The sequence below is a fragment of the Equus asinus genome, chromosome 7 (genome assembly GCF_041296235.1).
Source record: "Equus asinus isolate D_3611 breed Donkey chromosome 7, EquAss-T2T_v2, whole genome shotgun sequence".
In the NCBI taxonomy this organism is placed as follows: Eukaryota; Metazoa; Chordata; class Mammalia; order Perissodactyla; family Equidae; genus Equus; species Equus asinus.
This window is the reverse complement of record NC_091796.1, coordinates 79,728,032-79,749,590: the sequence shown is the minus strand read 5'-3', so window position 1 is coordinate 79,749,590 and position 21,559 is coordinate 79,728,032. Positions and strand designations below refer to the sequence as shown.

At 44.2% G+C, this 21,559-nt stretch overlaps 1 protein-coding gene across 4 annotated transcripts in view; it reads left to right on the top strand.

Moving 5' to 3' along the window:
- The window catches only part of MAP3K9 (mitogen-activated protein kinase kinase kinase 9), a 73,360-nt gene that overhangs the window by 24,882 nt on the left and 26,919 nt on the right, over window positions 1–21,559 (top strand). For all 4 annotated transcript variants that reach the window (XM_014830175.3, XM_014830179.3, XM_014830177.3 and 1 more), the window contains exon 3: window positions 18,198–18,378. In XM_014830175.3, coding sequence (XP_014685661.1) covers window positions 18,198–18,378 — 181 coding nt within the window. The remainder of the gene's footprint in view (window positions 1–18,197; window positions 18,379–21,559) is intronic.

The window sequence follows — 21,559 nt, the reverse complement described above, 5'->3', positions numbered from 1 at the left end:
CCTCTCAGTGGGAGGAACATCAAGGTCACATGATGGGACATGTTGTGCCATTTTGAAAATGCAACCCACCATGCCTGTCAAGGGAGCTCTGGTGGCAGAACTTGGGGACGCACGGTCCTGAGAATCTGCGCAGCAGCAGCAGCACACCGTGCCCACATGCCGAGAAAGAACTGCTTTTTGTTGACGCAATCATCAAAGGTCTGATGTGCTGACTCTTTTTTGAGTATTTTTATCCAGTTTGCTGCTGGATGCTTCCGAAGCGTGACAGAGATCTGGGAGCTCTGCTCAGCCACTTTGAGCTGGTACGGTGGGAAAGCTCAGGGCGGTTGGGGGTTTGAGGAGATGTTCTTTAATAAGCAAAGTGGCTGCACGAAAGCTCTGCCTCTGACTTCTGTTTCCTGCTGGTGACGTTTGTGTCTGGACGAGCTCAGAGCTACAGTCCCAGCTGTGTTTTCTGGGCTTGATTTGCACAAGATGGCAATGGCTGCAGGTGCCCAAGTTGACGTCTTTTGAAGTAGTCATATTTTAGGATGTTGGAGAGAGCAAGGTGTCCTGCAAACACATGCTGGGAGGTTTGGCCAGTGAGGTGGCAAGCACCGATTTTTCTGTTTTAATCACAAGAACTTGGCTACAAGAAAACCATTACTCAGCAGCATGAGGGAGGTGGGAAGGGGTATAGCATCCAAAGAAGAGATGAAAATGAAGTTCCATGGAAAACTCGGGCTGGTTAAAGGGGTCATTGAAAAATTACTTAAAAAGACTGATGAATTGTGCTCCTTGAGACCAGGCATTGTTAGTCTGTAAATATATTAGTTCCCTATCATGTCCCCTTCTATCCTCCAGCCCAAGAAGGCAGCAGAAATCCACCCCTCATGCTGTTGAATCTGTGGGAAGCACAGATGCAGGCACGTTATGAAGACGGCTGGGGCTTTGAGTTTCTCAAGCCCCGGTCCACATGTATACATCTGATTTTCCCTTGTTCCCCATGGCACATATTTACAAGATGTCCAGGCAGAGTTGGGAATGGCCTGAAACCTTGGACATTCTCAGGGTTTGAATCACGGCCCCGGTGTCACAGTCCTGCTAACTAACTAGCCCGTCTGAACACTGTGCTTAAGGCCCAGCTGCCTGTCTGAGGACTGGCTCTCCAGAGCAACACTTTAGCCAGCCCTGGGAAGCTCATCTATCAGTTCTGTCCCCTCTGACCTCATTCTTAGCCTGTGCCATTTCCTTGAGCTCTCTGCTGCCTGCCCTTGGCTGACATTGTGAAGCACAGTGTGCTGATATCTGGGGCTTGCTCGTTGTCCCAGAGGAATGCGAGATTAAGCTGCTTTGGCAAATAGTGTCTGGTCTCAGCACATCAGGACTATGGAACTGCATGTGGTCCAGATGTGGCAGTTAGTAACCTGTGAGTTGGTGGCCAGAACTGGAAATGAAGGAACCATGTTCCTAGGTGGTTGTGGAGAGGCTGGAGGGGGATGGGAAGCTTCAGTCCCTGTTGGAAGGGAAGAGTGGGTGGATGGATGTTGATGCAGACGTAGAGGAAATGTGACCTCTCAAAGCCCGGTGTACTCACTGAACACCCTTACCTTCCCATTAGATTGATGACGTACAGGTACCCAGCTGAAACAATGAGTGATGCAAAGCCAGAGAGATTTCCTAGGACTCACTGACTGCACCTTCTCCTTAATTACTCTCTTCCGGAGTAATTAATTACTCCGTCTTCTTGTCCCATCATCCTCATCCCCAATTCCTTAGTTCATTCTTCACCACCTTCCCCTGGACAATTGTAATAGATTACTTATTGTGTCCTTGATGCCTGTCTATTACTTTTTCAGTTCAGTTTGTCTCATTGCGCCCACACAACTTTGCTGCTTAAAAACTGCTTGTGACTCCAGAGTAGATTCCAGGCTCCTCTGTGTGGCCTGTAGTCTTTCAGTCCTGCCCGAATCCTTTGCTCAAGCTCCATCTTCTCCCTTTTCCCTTCATGAAGGTTTTGCTCCAGCCACAGGAGACTATTTCCTATTCCCTATGTGTGTCAGGGTTTTTTCAAACCCTTTGGCCTGGAATCACATTATTCCCTCTCCAGAGAGGGGCCTTCTGATTCTCTCCCCTGGACCAATCCTTATCCTTTCTTTACAGCTCAAAGAACAGCTGTATATTCTGTGACCTCCTTTCGAGGAGTTTCTTCCTCTCTGCATCAGTTGTTTCCAGAATCTTGCACAGCAGATGCTCAAACAAAATGGGCAGATGGGGTAGAATAAGATAATCACTAAGAGTATGGGAGCTGGAGCCAGTTGTCTGAGCTTTGCCACTTACTGACTATGTAACTTTGAGGAATAGCCTCACTTCACTCACAGCATCTTCATCTGTAAATAGAGATGAAAACGGTACCCATCTCATGAGGTTTTTGATTGAGACAGTGCATGTAAAATGCTTAGCACAGTGCCTGGCTTGTAGTTAGTGCCCCATAAATCCTCACAGTGGTAATGGTTGTAGATGTGGACTTATGACCAGAATGAGTAGGGGTGGAGAAGTGAGCATGAGGGAAGTTCCACCCTATTTTCCTTTATAGGATCATCTCTTCACCCCTCTTTTCCTCTCCCTTTTGCCTGTGTAGGTGACTGCTGACCTTTTCTAATAACTAAAGCCATTGGTATCTTTCACTGGCCACAGAAGTAGATTCTCAGGTGGGAATGTTAGCAGAGAGGAGTCTTGGTCTCTTGGAGTAACAGCCTGGATTCTCTCCTGCTGATAGTTCTGATCCTGGATGTTGGTTGTATTTTAGAGGCTTTAGCTAATCTCAGGTCGCTTTCCATGCCTGGTGGTCGTGCCCTCTTCCCAGAGAGGAGGGTGGATGCTGCAGTTTGAGTGGGGCCTTGTGGTCCCTGGTCAAAGCCCAGCATCCTAAGAGTTAACTTGCTGGGGCATGTGACCCTCTGGTGAAGGGCTGATTCTTGCACTTCAGAACTCCCGCCAGTATACGCTGGCCACTTTTAATAGCACTGGGCTGGTCTTACAGGGGAGACTTTCTGACCCCTGGGCTGTAATGGAGCAAGGAGAATCTTCCTCTCTAAACTTTCCCTCTGGTTTTGAAGGTAGAGAATGGTCCTTCCTGGGATGAAGGAGCAGTGAGTAATGTTCCTCACAGGCTGACTGAGGCTGTTGGTGAATAGTGGAGCTGAGGTCCAGAGCTTTTGGAGTTGACGCTTATTCTTTGCCTTTCTGATGTATGAGCCTCGACCTTTCTTACCACTCTCTAAAGGCCCTTTCTGCTGGTTTGGGGATGAATCACTGGGCAGGGCATGCATTTTAGAAAGGGAAAAAGAGACATAGATGGTGATTTGGTGTGGGTGGGGACAGGAACTGAAGATTCTCCTATGAAAGGGGTAGTGAGATAGGCACTGGACCGGGCACCAGGGCCCTAGAGATGGCTAGAAAATTAGAGATCTGTCAGTCAAGGTGATTCTTAGTTCTTACAGCCTAGTGTCTGAAGGCTGATGGGAGATTCTGTAAATCAAAAGAGAGATCCTGGATTGGGAACATTTTATTTTGGGCTCCACTGAACAGCCATATTGGGCCTGCCTGCTACTGCTCAGCACCAAATACATACCTTTCTTGAGGATGAAAGTCCAGTGGAGAGAGTGGAACTTCAGGATCCTAGGATTCCTCCGCTTTATTAGTTCTTATCCTCACAGGTTTGAACATTTAAGTTTTGTCTTCTCAGCTCTCCCACTGATTTTGCTGATTGTTTGCCTAGGTAGACTCTAGAGGGAAGTGACTTGAAGGTGATGGGTGGTTTTGAGTTGGCAGGGCCTGTATGACTCAAAGTAAAACTCATAACTTCTAAGATGGTTCTAGACCTGCTGTAGGAGGGTTGCTTGTCCTGCCCATCGACACCTTCTCCAACCCCCAAGCTAATGTCCTGTCTCAGCCACTGTGCTTTTAGCACACGTTTGCCCTAAATTCTGCCTGGCGAGATGCTGCCCCCCAGCAAGCTTTTGCCACCACACCTTGCCAAAGCTGTCCTCGTTTGGGTGTCTTTGAGCTTCCCAAATATTTATAGTCCTCACTTGTAAAGCACTCTCAGATAAATATAAAAGGCTGGTTCCCTTCCTTAGAAAGATAGAGAGTAGCACTCCAGCGGTCTGGTCTGAGGCAGAGACCCCCCGGGGTTCTAGCGGAAAGGGCAGTGGACTTAAAGGTCGAATTAGGTTTGACTCCTAGCTTTGGTGGCTTCTCTGCCAGTTCTCTTCTCTTCTAAACACAGCTTTCCCTCCTTGTCCCTGCCAGTGAGAAGTAGCCTTCTACTTGACAGTGCTGCGAGGAAGTCACTCTTAGTGGTGGCTCTGTCCATACAGGACATAGGATTAGGTGAGTTTCCTGCCCAATTAATTTATGATCTGAGACTGCACCAAGACGAATACAATGAAAGTGTGGGTCGTACACCGCGGCATAGGAGAGAGCAGCATTGTAGAGCTGTACAAGGTATTGTGGAGATGTAATGGCTAAACGTTTGAAGCCCTAGTGGAGGAGGCAGCTTGGTGTAGTCGAAGGAGCTTAGGCATAGAAGCCAGAGCAGAATTCAAATCTTGGCTCTTTCTCTTCCTAGATGTGGAAAAGTTCCTTAAGCTTTCTCACCCAGCTTTCTCACCTCTAAAATGAGCATGCTACCCATCTTGCACGGTTGCCTTGAGGACTGGTGAGGTAACGTATGTGAAGGTCCTAGTATAGTGCCTGGGACATAGGAGGCATGTTATTATTATTGTCACAATTGTTATTATTTTTAAAAGACTTAATTTTTTTATATTAACAAAAAATACATGTTTATAGTAGACAATTTCAACAATATAGATGACAAAGGAAAATTTATCCCCCCAAATCCTAGTACCCAGAGATAACCACTATTAGCATTTAGATATATATCCTTCAGGTGTTTTTCTATGTGATAGACAGCGTGTTCTTAACAAAAAGAAATATGATCACACTATGTATTTTTGTATACTATTGTTTTATTATAATATAGTCTCATATGTTATTAAATTGCCTGCTGTGTGTTTTTGATATATATTTTTAGATTACGTATATAGTATCTAGTTTAGAAAGCCAAATTATATCACAAGACTTATAATAAAAACAGAGGCCTCGGGCTCTATCCTTTGCTCTTCCCTGGATCTTCCTCCTGGCTGATGGTTTTCTTGAGGAGAGATGCTGTTTTAATTTACATTCAAACACCCTTACTTAGCACAATGCATATGGCCCTTTATGCATGTGGGCTTTTGTTTTTTTTGAAACATTTAAATCAACACTTATTATAGAACATGACATACTACTGAAAAAATATGCAGCTGAAACATGTTTCAAGTTGATTCATTTTATAGAAGTTTGGAGAGGCTGTCCAAATCTTTGGCTATATTGTGTGGAGATTTTATTCACTGAAATGTTGCTTTTGGTTTAGATTTTCAATTTTGATACGTCTGTTTCTGTTTTGCTATAAAGAGATTTTGTAGTAGTGGAATTGACCTTTGTCTTGGTCAGATTAGGTTGGCTATGAGAAACAGACACTCAGAGTAGCAGTGGCTGAGATAAGAAATCTGTTTCCCTTGCACGTAAAAGTCTAGCAGAAGACAGTCCTTGTTGGCATGGCAACTCTGTTCCACAAGCCCTAGGCTCCTTCCATTCACAGCTCTGCCAACTTTTGGGCATGGTCTTATCCTTGTGGTCCAGGATGGCAGCTAGACCTCCAGCCATCACATTCATTCCAGGCAGCACAATATAGGAAGGGATGAAGAAGAAGGGCCAAAGGCCCTGAGCTGATACCTTTTAAGACAGAAAACAGCCGCATGATCCTTCTTAGTCACCTGGCCATAGCTTGGAACAAGGAGACTGGAAGATGTGGTTAATGTTGTACTTGGCCAGGGGCCCATCTTGAAATGAGGATTCTATTTCTGTGGGAAGAGGGGAGAATAACCACTGAAGGGCGACCAGCAGTCTGGGTCACAGCTTTCAGGCTCTCTTCCTAGCATTAATCCCTGTTAGTCCTTCCATGACCAGTTGCCAGGATTGCTAATGTAGCAGTTTGTTTCTGCTGTGTTTTCAGTTTGTTTTCTCTTTCTCACGAATGCTGCTGACTCTGTCCTCCTGTTAACCCTTCCTTGGAGATTCTCTCCCATCCCCTCCTCTGGAGTCCAAGGCCTTGAGATACCTCCTTGGATGCGAGGTGATGGTGGACAGGTACATCCTTCCCTCAGGGGCGGTACCCTGCTTCTTTCTGCGTAACGGGCTTCTGGTCGATCATTGAGCTCAGAGGTTCCCGGTGGTGGGCTGCAGACTCCTGGGCAGGGGGCTACTGCAAGGTGTCGTTGAATCTAAATATGTTTGTAGGAAGTGCAAATATTCGTATTTCTGTTTTTCAGATGTTTGTAGGTGCTGCTGTGTTGATAAAATACCAATTCATTGAAAAGTGTTTTTGTTATTGGGTGTTTCATGTGGCGTGGTGGGGCCCTGACTGTGATTTCATTCAGACCTGGGTTATATCCTGGCTCTGTCTTACCGCCTGTGGAACCTCCACATCTGAAAGTGCCTTCCAGAGTTGTTAATTAAATAATATTATGGATGTGAATCACTTAATCAGGGCACAGCATGCACCAAGGCCCCTGGAAACATGAGCTCTGGTTAGTCTTTTCTTAATCAGCACATACTAAAAGTACATCTACCATTGTAGTAGTGGCTTTTTTTTTTCTTTTAACCTGAAAGGACATATTTTAATATGTTAGGAACCATTGCTGTAGCATCTTTGGTGATTCTGATGTAGCCAGCCCTCAAACAGGTATTTGGGGACCACTGTCTAAACTGACTTAATCCAAAACCTTTTGGGATGGTTTGTATTCATTCCTTCATTCAAGACAAATCTTTATTGAGCTCCTGTGACCTCTGGGTCTTAGGAGAAGGTCACTGTGCTGGGTGTCCTCTGGTTTTGCCAGGAGAGCACTTCACACCTCCATTCACCTTGGTTTCCTCTTCTGTAGGAAGAGAGGGGATGGACCCTAAGTCCCCAAGGACCCAGTCCTCTCCACCTTTCTGTCGTTTGTCCAGCAGGGACTTCTGGCTTCCTGTCCCTGAGTGCCTGTCAGGAAGCACAGTTCTCTTTGCTGGTTGTGCTGTGCCACTTGGTGCAGCTCTGCTGACGGTGCTGAACCCGGCTGGGGCCTCAGCTGTTCCTGGCATCTCCCTGCCATCTCTAGGCAGCACCACACCTCTGCTGAGCCGGAGAGTTAGGGAGTCTAGGTGGTGAATCACTCGCCTCAGTAAGCAAGTCTGGCCACTCTTGGCCTTGCCTGGAGGAACAGAGTGGGCCGAGTGCCAGGGGCAGGAGAGGCTGGGGGCTGCATGCTGGTCGTGCCCTCGCTGCACGGTAGTGGTCCATGAGTCAGGCTTTTCCATGTGGCTCTTGCTGAGTCAGCACAGCAGGGAACCTGCTCTGTGTTAGCAGCCAGCCTGTTGGCACTCTGGGCTGCTGAGTGGGACTGGAGCCTGAGATCTTCTTCCTTCCTCTACTGGAGACATCAGGCCGCAGGAAGCAAATGTCTGCAGTGCTGACTCAGCTGCCCTAAGGCCTGACTGTATCTAGTGAATGGAGCTTTTCTTTGGGTGGAATCACCTTGCCTCACTCCTCTCTGCCCTTGGGTTTAGCTGTTCTTCAGCTCAGATGGGTGGTGGAGCTCGGCTGGCCCCAGGAAAGACCGACAGTACTTTCAGGGAATTACAGACTTAGAGAATGTCAGAGATGGGTGAAGACCACACAGTCGTGGAGCCAGAACCCAGATATTCTGGGTCTTCGTCTGTTGCTTTTTCTTTCTGCCTTGCGGCAGCTCCGAGCTTATTCTTGTTAAGGTGGGAGAGGATGTTGTGACACAGATCCGAAGGTTGAGCCGAGCTGTGGCAGTCACAAGCAGGAGTACAGATTTTGCATATGGGGAGAGATGGAAGAACCAAGCCTAGGAAATGTGGAAACCCTTGCAGGGTCCCTTTGGATACAGACTCTGCCAGTTTCCTTCTCCCTGTCCTGAAGGAAACAAACAAAACTGAAGGCCGGATGCCGGGCTAGGAGGGCAGATCGAACACATACAGATACTGCATCTGCTTGTGCTCTCTCTTGAAACCCAGCTAAAACTACGACAACTCACGAGGCCAACAAGAGAGAAGACAGCAGCAACCAAGTTTTGGAAGCTGGAAAACAGGTAGATGAGCGATAGCTGATTTAGGATATTTGAGAAAGATAATTCTAAGCTGACAGTGGGGAAAGCAAAGAACTAATCAAAATCCAAAGAACCACAGAATCCTGTAAAGTCTGGGAACTGGCAGCACCAGGTACCTCTGGAACTGGGGTCAAGGCGGGTGCTAAAATAAACAGACTGAGGAGCACTTGTAGGAAATGCATTTGGGTCCCATGGATCTCTTCCTCCTCTACTCCATGCAGCCACCTGACTTCCTTTCCCTTTAGAAGGGGTGAGACGGTTTCTGGATTGGGGTGTGATTGCACACTGGAGGCTATGGGTACTAAAAAGAAGTGGAGAGGAAGTAACTCTTTATATCCTGAAGTCTGCCTTCCGAGACCACCTCGGCCTCCTCCTGACTGGATTCCTGGCACACTGGCAGCCAGACCTTTATTTTCCCAGTGGTTTGGAAGAATAGTGCTCTCTGGGAGCTGACCAGCTCAAGGAAGTGACCTCAGATACCTTGTCCAGGCTTACCCGGATCTCCCGGTGGTGAAGCTCACAGTTGACACATCCCTCCTGTGTGCTCAGAGTTCTAGTCAGCTTTTGCTGCCTCACCTGGCCCACTTACTATTATGGAAAACATACACACAAGTAAGGAGAAGGGCATAAGGAACCCCCCAGCACTCATCCAGCATCAACCATGACCACCTTGCGGGTGATCGTGCTTCCTCTGTCACCCCACTCATTTCCCTCCTTTGACTGTTTTGAAGGAAAGCTGCAGCATCCTGTCCTTGTTGTGGTAAATTTTTCTGGTATGCACCTTAGAACGTAAGGATTTCCTTTTTTAAAACATAAGTGCAGGGGCTGGCCCGTGGCCGAGTGGTTAAGTTCGCATGCTCGGCTTTGGCGGCCCAGGATTTCACTGGTTTGGATCCTGGGCACAGACATGGCACCGCTCGTCAAGCCACGCTGAGGTGGCGTCCCACACAGCACCACCAGAGGCACTCACAACTAGAATACACAACTGTGTACTGGGGAGCTTTGGGGAGAAAAAGAAGAAGAAGAAGAAGAAGAAGAAGAAAAAAAAAAGATTGGCAACAATTGTTAGCTCAGGTGCCAATCTTTAAAAAAAAAAAAAACATAAGCACAATTTGTTTCTTAATCATGAACAGACAGCCACCGGATTGCTGTAACTCTGAGCAAAGGTGCATTAGAGACTGAAGCACAAATCGAAAAAGTAGCTGAAACATACTACACTGGGAGAAAACAAAGAGCCACCAGTGATGCAGTTGGGTGAAAGAAGAGACATTGTGCATATTACAAAAATAGCTGTTCCACGGCTACATTTGGGCTGGCCACTCCATTAAAAAAACAATTCAGAGAACAAAAAAGAGCTCCCTTAGAAATTAAAACCATGATAGGGAAATGAAAAACCCATAGAAGGGTTAGAAGATAAAGCGATGGTGTCTCTAAAAGAAGAGCAAAAAGAAAAAAAGATGGAAAAAGTACAGGAGAAAAGGTAAGAAAATTGGAGGACCAGTCTGGAAAGCCCAATATCTGAATAATAGAGGTTCTTGAAAGAGAGAAAATGGAAATATAAAGGAGGAAATTAACAGTAAAATACTTCAAGAAAACTCCCTGTAACTGAAGGACGAGTGTTCAGATTTGAAAGTGCTCACAAAGTTTCCACCCGAGGCCACATCCCTCTGAGATTTTAGAACCTTGGAGATTAAGAAGAGACTGAAAATTTCCTGAAAGAAAAAGACCCATCACTTACAGAGCATCAGGAAGCAAAATGGCTTGAGGCTTCTTAACAGCAATGTCGGAAGCAAGAAAATAATGTACGATGCCTTCAAAATTGTGAAGGAGGATCTCCAATCATTTCTATACCAAGTATGGGGATGGAATATAGACATTTTCTAACTAAAAAAAATGTGCTTTCCATTCACGGTTTCTAAGGAGCTGCTGGAGAATGCACACCACCAAAGCAAGAGAAGAGACCAGCAAAGAGAGAAGGTGGGATGCAGGACACAGGAATTAACACAGGAGAGAGATGAAGGAAAACTCTGAGGACTGAAGGGAGATCCCAGGAGAACGGCTGTGCAGTAGACGAAGATGATGGGCAGTTGAGATCGGGCAGGGTCACTCAGGCTGTCATCACCAGCTCACCTGCTGCTGGTGTTCCATCTCTTTCACCTGAGGACTGACTACCTGGGGGAGGCTGGTCCAGATTCTTATCTGCACTTGGCTGTCTTGCTCATGTGCTGATGAAGCTCCTGCTCACCCCTCCTTGCCCTGCTAATTGGGCAGACAGAAGTGTTTTCATTGCCCAACCCTGAGAACCAGAGATAGGCTAAAGTAAATTTAGAAATAGAAAATACAGAGAAGCCTGCTCCTCCAACGATATTTCTGGTGGATGTCTAGTATTTGCATCTCCGCTGCCCAAGTGCCAGATGTTCCCACTGTGGTCATCTACCCACTTTTTCCAACTCATAGATGATCTCGCTTACTGACTTTCCCAGAAAGGGCTCTTGTCAGTTCTCTGGGACTATGACCAGACACTATGTTTAGCTTATTTCCTTCTGTGAGGCTTCATCTAGCAAAGGCAATGTTTTTACTGTTATTCCATATTGTGGGTAAATTTGTGTCCCCCTGAAAAATACATGTTGAAGTCCTAAGGTGTGAATGTGACCTTTTTTGGAAATAGGGTCTCTGTAGATGTAATCAAGTGAAGATGAGGTCATGCTGGATGAGGATTGGCCCTAATCCAATGACTGGCATCTTTATAAGAAGAGGGAAATTTGCAGACACGCAGAGCTGAGAATGCCATGTGAATACACAGAGAGAGACACACACACAGAGGGCAGACAGCCGAATGAAGAGATTGGAGTTATGCTACCCTGAGCCAAGGAATGCCAAGGATTGCTGGCAGCCACCAGAAGCTGGAAGATGCAAGGAAGGATTCTTCTCTATAGCCTTTGATAAGAGCCTAGCCCAGGTGACACCTTGATTTTGGACTTCTAGCCTCCAGAACTGTGAGGCAGTGAATTTCTGTTGTTTAAACCACCAAGTTTGTGTTAGTTTTGCTTGGCAGCCCTAGAAAACTAGTATACACAACCACTTTTGACTTGTCAAAAGCACCTTTTCAAAACTAAACAATATCTTATTTAGTATGTATACGTAGTGGTAAAATCATAAAGAGAAGTAAAGGAACGCATAACAAAAGTCAAGACTGAGATGTCTGGGGAGAGGGAAAGGGATGTGACAGGGAGGGACACGTGGAGCTTCTCAGAGACTGGATGGGATTACATGGGTTTTCATCTTATTTTCTTTTAACCATGCAAACATGTTTTATCCACCCTTTTATGTGTATATGCATTTGACAATAAACTTAAAAAGAAAAAAGACTAAACCAAGCAAAACACAACCCTCAAAACAGAGTTAGGCCAGTTGCTTAATCTGGGAGAGATGATGCTGAATCATTTAAACCAAATGAAGGCATGGTGATAGAAGCCTTGGTGCCAAGGTGATCATTTAGCAAATCGGAGCCCCTTATGCTAATGGAGATGAATAATAAATACGAAATCTCAAAATGATAAATCATCAACCAAAGCTAAATTTACCATTAGGACCTAATGGGAGAGTCTCCTCAGGTATGCCAAGTTTTGAGAGCCTGGCCTCCAGCTAAATGGTGTTAGGTCATTCTCACGAGCCCTTTGTGGCCACCCTGTCTGACTCATTTCTTCTTCTGAATTCCTAGCAGAGGATGGCCCTGAGGCCATTTAGGTGGTCTGTATTCAGTACCGTTGAATCCCATAGAAACTCATTCAACCTCTCCATGTTCTTGGAGGTCAAGATTCATTTTGGTGCTAGTCTGCCTTTATTCCCCTCTACACCTGTAATCTTTTGTTTCTAACGGAGACAGCAGGCTTTAGACTCAGGCTATGAGCAGTAGCAGGATCTACTGAAACTTAATAATGTTTATTTTTGTTTTCCTTTTATTTATTTGTACAAGTTACCTAATATTAGAAGGATATTTGTCTTTTCCATTTATAATAATGATATAAAATTTCTTGAAGCCATTTTGAAAAAAGTCAATTTTAAGAAAAATGTTAAATAAATGGTATATAGGTGGTGTCCTGATCTGGAAATAGTCAAGAATAATGTCTTTGGGTTACTGAGGTTTAGAAAACTCTGATTATCTTATTAATTGTAGCAAAATGTGGGCCCTTATTGCTGCACGCTTTGTCTTGACCTGATGTTCCATCTTGTGGAGTATCTTTCCATATGGTGTGTAGAAGGCCCTTATGGGCAGAGTCCCCAGCTCATCTTGCCTTGTGTCCCCCCACCCCACCTGGCACCACTTGAGTGTGTTAGTCACTAGTGACCCCTGGCTGAGGTGTTCCTCTTTCTCCAGTCTTGTTATCCTGCCTGGTACACACCGGCTCCCCTTAGTGCCTCAGGGATGGGTAGCATTGGGGGGATGCTGCCCAGCACTCAACAACAATCGAATGGGGAGGTTGATGGTCTCAGAAGATGCACAGATACTCCTTCAGTAAAAGAAGTGACCAGTGAGGGGTCAGTTCCCCCAGAGAGCCTGGTCCTCTGCTTGGTTCCTGGAGGGGGAACGACTTGGGTTCCAGAAGAAGGAGAGGTTTTTGCCTTCTGGGAGTCATATTCCATCACATTCTAGAGAAAATGATGAGGCACACATTCACGCAGCAGCGGGGAATGATTAAAAGAAGTATATAATATGGGGCCAGCCTTGTGGCGTAGTGGTTAAGTTTGTGCACTCTGCTTCAGTTGCCGAGGGTTCGCAGGTTTGGATCCTGGGCGTGAACTTACGCACACTCATCAAGCCATGCAGTGGTGGCGTCCCACATACAAAATTGAAGAAGATGGGCACAGATGTTAACTCAGCGACCATCTTCCTCACCAATAAATAAATAAATAAATAAATGACTATTAAATACATATGAAGAATAATCATAAAAAATATAATGTTTAATTATATGGTATTGGTTTTGGATGCTGAAGGAATAATTCAGGAAAAGGAAGAGTGGTGAAGGCTAGTTAATGACTGACGGTTTTAGGGATCTGGCAGAAATTGAGATAAGCCTTAAAGACGCATAGGATTCTTTTCTGTCCCCTGGATGGCACAGCGTGCAAAGAGAGATCTGTTTTCGAATCCCATCTCCATGCCTCTCTAACTTAACCTTTCTGTGTGTGTTTTATCGTGGAGAAAATAATTACACCTACTTCATAGGGTTAATTTAGGGATTAACTAAGGTGATGTATGTAAAGAGCAGCATGCCACTAAGTGATCAATAGGTAGCTATCATTATTAATTAATCAACCATTCCATTTGTTTATACAGTAAAAATTTATTGCATGGTTATTATGTATCAGAGACTGCCAGGCTTCACGCCTAGTACCTTGAGTGCTGAGTTCCATGGTTTCCACTTACTTACAAGACACTTAGTAATAATAATAGCTGTGGTGTCCTGAGTGCCTATTTATGTGCCATGCTCTCTGCTGGGTGCTTCATTGCCGTATCATTTTTATTAATCTTATTAGTCTTTATCCTCATTTTACAAAAGCGAGAATAGAGGTGCAGAGTTCATGAAATTTGTCCAGGGTCTCATGGAAAACGTCAAGCCTAAACTTGATGTCACCTTAAACATCATTATGTCCCATGCTCAATGTGGCTTTCTCAAATGGGCTTTGTCTCTCAACTTCTCAATGAGGGGCACTACTGTTCTACTGGGTACCCATGTGTACTAGGCTGGCGACCTCTGTCTTCTCCATCAAGCCCCTATATCTGGTTACTCACTAGGTCTTTAGTTCTAATGCGTCTTTTCCTCTCTGTTCCTCCTGTCTTAGCCAGGCCCCCATTGACCTGCACTTGTTAGTTGTTTTCAGCATTTGTTCCACTACCCTACGCATGAGAGGGGAGGTTTACACAATATGCTTTCATAGACTTCAGCAGATTTTGATAAAACATTCCTAAGTTTTCCAAGAAGTCAAGCACGATAATTTGCTATTGCTGCAGTTGGTCAGCGGTAGAAGCTTAGAATGGGCTCACTGCAGTGGTTCAGGTAAGTAAGCTGCTGTGAATATAACCTTTCTTTCCTACCAGGGAAACCATGTTGGGAGAGGACTGTGCTTCACTCTGTTGTAAAGAGTCAAGCTTTCCTCTTTAACAAGAAGCGCTGGGACAATGGGATATCCACATGCAAAAGAATGATGTTGGACCCCTATCTCATATGATATCAAAAATTAACTAAGAATGGATCAGGGACCTAAATATAAGAGCTGAGACCATAGAACTCTTAGAAGAAAACATAGAGGTAAATCTTCATGAACTTGAACTTGGCCGTGGATTCTTTGATATTACAACAAAAGCATGAGCAAGAAAAGAAAAAATAAAGTGGACTTCATCTAAATTAAGAAATTTTGTGCATCAAAGGACATTATCAAGTAAAAAAGACAGCCTACAGAAAGGGAAAAAATATTTTCAAATCATATATTTGATAAGGGTCTAGTATCCAGGATATACTTATAACTTATAAGTCTTATAACTCAACAACAAAAAGGCAAACAACAAATAGATATTTATCCACAGAAGATATAAAAACGGGTAACAAGCACACAAAAAGATGCTCAGCATTATTAGTTATTAGGGAAATGCCAATCAAAACCACAATGAGATACTATTTCACATCTACTAGGATGGCTATAATAAAAAAAAATGAAAATAAGTGTGGCGAGGTTGAAGAGAAAATGGAACCCTCATACACTACTAATGAGACTGTAAAATCTTCAGCTGCTGTGGAAAACAGTTTAGCAGTTTCTCAAAAAGTTAAACTATCTTCCTCAAGCAAAAAAAGAGGAAGATTGGCAATGGATGTTAGCTCAGGGCCAGTCTTCCTCACCCAAAAAAAAAGTTAAATGTAGAATTACTATATAAGCTAGCAATTCCACTCCTAGGTATACACCCAAAAGAATTGAAAACAGATACTCCAAGTATATGTACACACATATTCATAGCATCACTATTCACAATAATCAAAAGGTGGAAACAACCCAAATGTCTTTCAGTGGACAGATGGATAAACAAATTGTGGTATATACATACAATGGAGTATTATTCAGCCATAAAAAGGAATGAAGTACTGGTACAAGCTATAATGTGGATGAACCTTGAAAATGTTATGCTATGTGAAATACCCAGATGTGTCTCACGTTGAATAGTCCTGTTTATATGATCTATCCAGAATAGGTAAACTGATAGAGAGAGAAAGCAGATTGGTGGGTGGCAGGAGCTGGGAGGAGAGGAGAATGGGGAATAATTGCTTAACGGGTACTGGGTTTCCTTACAGGAGCAATGAAAATGTTTTGGAACTAGATAGAGGTGGTGGTTGTACCACATTGTGAATGTACTAGGTACTGCTAAATTGCTCACTTTAAAATGTGAATTTTATCTCAATGAAGAAAAATCTACAAAAAAGGTAAAGCTTTCACATACTTTGTTGCTTTAATTATTTATAGTAATAGATGCTTAGTAGATAGCAGTGTTTCAGGAAACCATTATTGAGAAGCATCGGCTCTTACCATCTGCCAGGATGACTAGCTGGCTTCTGATTACACAGCCTCTCCTCTTTGCAGAGGGCAGGACCCCTAGGCCAGGGATTTCTAACTCAGATGGCTTCAGGGACCCAACCTGTTGGGATAAATGTTCGTGGTCAGCTGGTTGTAAGGCAGCAGGGAGCAGTGGCGTTAGATGGAACCAGGCTGGACCTGTGCTATCTAAAGTCATTTAAATTCAGACCAACGTCCCTGGGCTGATTCTTGCCCCATCTTCATCATTCTGCCATTCCTTTTAAGCCATCTGACAGATTAGTCTGTTTTCAAAAATCATCTTCAATATGCCATTCCGTTTCTAAAACAGCTATTTCCTGTAACAGAATGTAAACTTCGCTGCTTCCCCTTCCAGCATAGAGTGAGGCAGCTCAGCTGGATCCACACAGTATCATGAAACTGTTCTCCTCCTCCCCCTGCCCCTGCCAGTCCTCTGGGGTCTGGGGTGGCGGGACAGAACCCCACTGGATATGGAAGGATAGGGTTCCCTCCAAATCTTCCGTTTAAGGGCGGCTCAGAAAGAAATGGTCAGGAGCGGGCGGCCACCTCTGTAGAAGGAACGGTGGGTTTCTTTAGAGTCACTTGCCCAGCAGTCTGGGTCCATATTTGTCTATCTCTGCCCGAGGAGAGGAGGAGAGGGGCACAGAAGAATCTGGAGAGATGGAGAAAGGTTTTTTTTTTCAGTCTGCCCAAGCATTCAGAGGCCGGGACCCATTCAGGATGCTGGCAGCTCAGCGTGGGGGGTGTGTGTCAGAGGAGGTGGGGAGAGGGCGTGGAGGAAGGAGTCTCAGTCCATTAGATCTAGGGAGTGGCTGGCACTGTTTTATCTTGTGCTCTCAGGCCTATGGCTGCTTGTAATCCCTCTTTATGGCTGATTTTCTGAGAAGCACATAGGCCTAAGTCCTTTCAATATGTAACAGTTCAGTGGACATTTGTTGGGGGCAGCAGGAAAAGTCCAATTGTGCGACTTGAGGGACCTGCCTAAGGCAGTTACCCTAAAATCGTTCCCTTTCCGTACCCTCCCCATTTGGGCTTGAACGGCAGAGAGTCTTTCTTCCTCCGCTGAAAACCTGTGTACTGAGCTCTGAATCCCGGGTGGTTCAGTGTCTGGCCCACCAGAGGTTATGCTGCCACTGGGCCTTTGCAACCGTCCCACTTGGGAACACGAAGGCTTGGCTTCCACACGTCCAAAGAGCTTGCTAGCTGCCCACTCCGGCAGAGTTCCTTGACTTAGCTTCCAGCACTTGAGTCAATTTGCAGTTTTGCTCTTTTGAGGGAGATTGGTTCCCACGAGGGCACACTTACTACTGGAACCGTCAAGTGGGTGAGGTAGCTGCCTCAGCTGCTGTCCTGGGAGAGCCAAGATGGCTCCCACGCTGTGGTGCTTTGGTGTTAGAATGTAGGAGGCAGGGCCCTGAGTATAACTAGTTCAGTGCACTAGCTCCTCCTGCCTGGGCCATGTTCACAGAGAGCAGCACGGGTGTTAACATGTGTGTCACTCTGACCCCTCCAACTTGTCAGCCATTTCTCAAAGGGTGGGCGTGAGTTCCTGGATTAAGGGGAAATCTCTGTGCCCAAAAGACATGCTTTCTTAAGAGCTTAAATAAAGTAACTTGGAGAGGTTCATGGAAACTGTCCAGACACCATCTGAAACCTTGAAAATCCAACATGTACCTCCATTCCTTGTGATCTGAGGGTGGGTGTAGCCCGGGGTGCCCTGGCAGAGAGAAAGCCCAAGGAGCTGCTTCTCAGAAGGGTCAGCTGTGACCTCACAGCTCTTCTTTCATAGAGTGTGAATGGGCTGAATGGTGTAAAGACAACAGAGAAGGCTCTTGAGTCAGGCTGCCTGGGTTTCAGCCCTGGCTTATTAGTTGTGTGGCCTTGAAAATTTATCTAACAGTGCTGTATCTCTATTGGTGACCTCACCATGCCATGAGGTGGTAGTGACTTTTTCCCAGGAGAGAGTTTAAACATTTCACTACTGCTGGGAGACTATATCTATAACACACATTCCAGGAAAGTACGCTGTGCGGAAATGCCCTGGCTTCTGGTGGTTTTGGATCTAGTTGTTTCCTCATGTGTAAAACAGAGATGAGAGTACTATCTACCTCATAAAGTTGTTTTGAGGGTTAAAGATAATGCCTATAAAATACTTGGCACAAAAATTTATGCATCGTAGGTGTATGAGAACAATGGCTCCTACCATCAACCCGTGGTAGCCGCATGATGGAGCCTGCGGTTCAGGACTAGAGGATGGAAGGAGGGCTCTGTGTTTGGTGGTTTCCCTGTGATTAATGCAGACTCTCTGGTTTCTTCTCTATTCCTTTTGTTGCCCAGTATTGATCCTCCAAAAGGTGGAGAATGGAGATCTGAGCAACAAGATTCTGAAGATCACTGATTTTGGCCTGGCTCGGGAGTGGCACCGAACCACCAAGATGAGCGCGGCAGGGACATATGCTTGGATGGCACCTGAAGTCATTCGTGCCTCCATGTTTTCCAAAGGCAGCGACGTGTGGAGGTAAGGTCCAGAGCTGCAGGGTCAGTGTTCCCCAGGTCTGTCTTGGCTGCACACATACTTCAGGATTTGGAGAATTGAGGTTGGGAAAACATGGGTCCGAAGCATACCCCCAAAACTGCGGAGTCACAGGTTAGACCAACCGTCCCTCTAGTAAATGTCAGCCCACGAGGTCACAAGGACATGGATCTAAAAATCCTGTCCTCACTGATGGGAGGATCAGCATCTACAGAGTTTATATTCTCGTGACTGTGAGGCAGGAGCATCACCTTGTTATACAAAAGAAAGGACGATAGGTTATCATGCACTTTACTTAGCCTATGAAGTTGTTGCTTCCTGACGTGTTGTAAAAGGAGCTTGCATGTGTATGGTTATGCATGTGTGTACTTCAAATAACAACTTTATTGAAATATTATTCACATACCATGAAGTTGAGCCTTTAAAATGTATAAGTTAATGATTTTTAGTAAATTTACAAAGTTTTACAACAATCACCATTGTTATTAGTTTCCTAGGGCTGCTGTAAAAATTACCACAAGCCTGGTGGCTCAAAACAATAGAAATTTATAATCCGGAGGCCAGAAGTCTGAAATTGGTGCCAGCAGGGCCACACTCCCTCCAGAAACTCTAAGGGAGATTCTGTTCCAAATAAGGATTCTGGGTATTAGGACATGGACATATCTTTTTAGGGCCGCTGTTCAACCCACTACAATTACTATCTATTTCCAGAGTATTTGTGTCACCCAAAAAAGAAATCTGATACCTGTTTGCAGTCATTTCCCAATTCTCCCTATCCCTACCCCCTGGCAACCACTAATTTACTTTCTATCTGTATAGATTTGCTTCTTCTGGACATTTTGTACAAATGGAATCATACCGTAGGTGGTCTTTTCTGACTGATTTCTTTCATTTGGTAGAATATTTTCAAGGTTCATTCATGTTGTAGCATGTATCAGTACTCTATTCATTTTTATAGCTGAATAATATTCCATTGTATGGATATGCCACAATTTGTTTAGGCATTCATCAGTTGATGGACATTTGGGTTATTTCCATTTTTTGGCTATTATGAATAATGCTGCTATGGACATTTGTGTACAAGCTTTTGTGTGAACATATGTGTTCAGTTCTCTTGGGTATATACCTAGGAGTGTAATTGCCGGGTCATATGGTAATTCTGTTTAACTTTTGGAGGAGCTGCCAAATTGTTTTTTACCGTGGCTGCACCATTTTACATTCCCATTAGCAATATATGAGGGTTCCAGTTTCTCCACATCCCCTCAATACTTGTTATTGTCTGTCTTTTTGATTATAACCATCCTAGTAGATCAGAAGTGGTATCTCATTATGGTTTTGATTTGTATTTCCCTAATGATTAATTATGTTAAGCATCTTTTCATGTACTTATTGGCCATTTGTGTATCTTCTCTGGATAAATGTCTATTCAAATCCTTTGCAATTTTAAAACTTGGGTTATATGTCCTCTTATTTTTATGTTGAAAGAGTTCTTAATATATCCTGGATACAAATCCCTTATCAGACATGATTTGCAAATATTTTCTCCCATTCTGTGGGTTTTCTTTTCACTTTCTTGTTAGTGTCCTTTGAAACGCAAACATTTTTAATTTTGATGAAGTCCAATTTATTTTCCTTTGATTGCTTGTGCTTTTGGTGTTGTATCTAAGAAACCATTGTTTAATCCAAGGTCATGAAGACTTATACCTATTTTTCTTCTAAGAGTTTTATAATATTACCTCTTACATTTAGGTCTCTGTTCCATTTGACTTAATTTTTGTATGCAATGGGAGGTAGAGGACCAATCTCATTCTTTTGCATATGGCTATCTAGTTGTCCCAGCACCATTTGTTGAAAAGACTATTCTTTCCTCAGTGAATTGTCTTGTCACCCTTTTCAAAAAGCAATTTACCATAAATGTGAGGATTTATCTCTGGACTCTCAGTTTTACTCTGTTGATCTATGTGTCTATCTGTATGCCAGTATCACCTGTTTTAATTACTGTAGCTTTGTAGTAAGTTTTGAAATTAGGGAGTTTGGGTCCTCCAACTTCCTCCTTCTTTTTCAAGACTATTTGGCTATTTCGGGTCCCTTCATTTCCATGTGAATTTTAGGATCATTTTGTCAATTTCTGCAAAATAGCTGGGATTTTGACAGGAATTGTGTTAACTCTGTAGATCACTTTGGAGGGAGTATTGCCATCTTAACATTAAATCTTCTAATCCATGAACATGGGATATCTTTCTATTTGTTTAGGCCTCCTTTAATTTTCTTTCAATGATGTTTTGTAGCTTGCGTATATTTAATCTAATTTCACCACACATTAACTACAGGGTAAAGTTATCCTTTTCTGAAAATTTCTGACCAGATCTCGTTAGGTTGAGCTGTACACTGATATTCAACTGTTTTTGACCTACAAAAACAGCAGTTGAATATGCTTCAACCTAACACATTCATTGCTTGACCATAGGCTAATGAGATTAGTTAGTATATTAATTAAGCTAAGCTGCTATTACAAAGAGACATACAGATGTCATGGCTTAAATAAGGTAGAAGTGTATTTCTTTTTCAAGGAGTAGTCCAGCCAGTCCAGGCTGGTGGGGCAGCTGTGTCCTGTGAGATCATTCAGGAACTCAGATTCTTTCAGGGTGGTGTTCTTAGCTAAATGGTTCCATCAGAGTGACTGTTACTTCTGCATTATAGTCTGAAGAAAAGGGGAGAGAGAGCTTATCTACAGCAAGCAGCTTGTCTTTAATCTGGAGACTACCCAGAAGTTGTGCATATCTCCTTTGTGCACACCCCATTGTGTGGTTACGTGGGCACATTTGGCTGCAAAGGAAGCAGACAAATGTAGGCTTTAGCTGGGCTTACTATGGAAGAAGAATCTCTTCCATGGATTTGGGGGGACAATCAGCCACACTCAACTTTATCTTACCTTTCTTCATGGGAAACCATGACTTCTCAGTAACATGATTATTTTCTTCTTCCTGTATTCCTGCTAGCCTCTTCTCCCAGCCTGGCCTTGAAATCATTCAGCTTGTGTGGTCACACACTTTAAAGGTTTCTGCTGCTACGTTGATTTGGACAGAGTTGCCTCCAGTATCCAGGCACATTCTTAGTGGGAAAGGAAAGCTCAAATACCTAATGTAGGGTCTTCTCTGTCATGGTG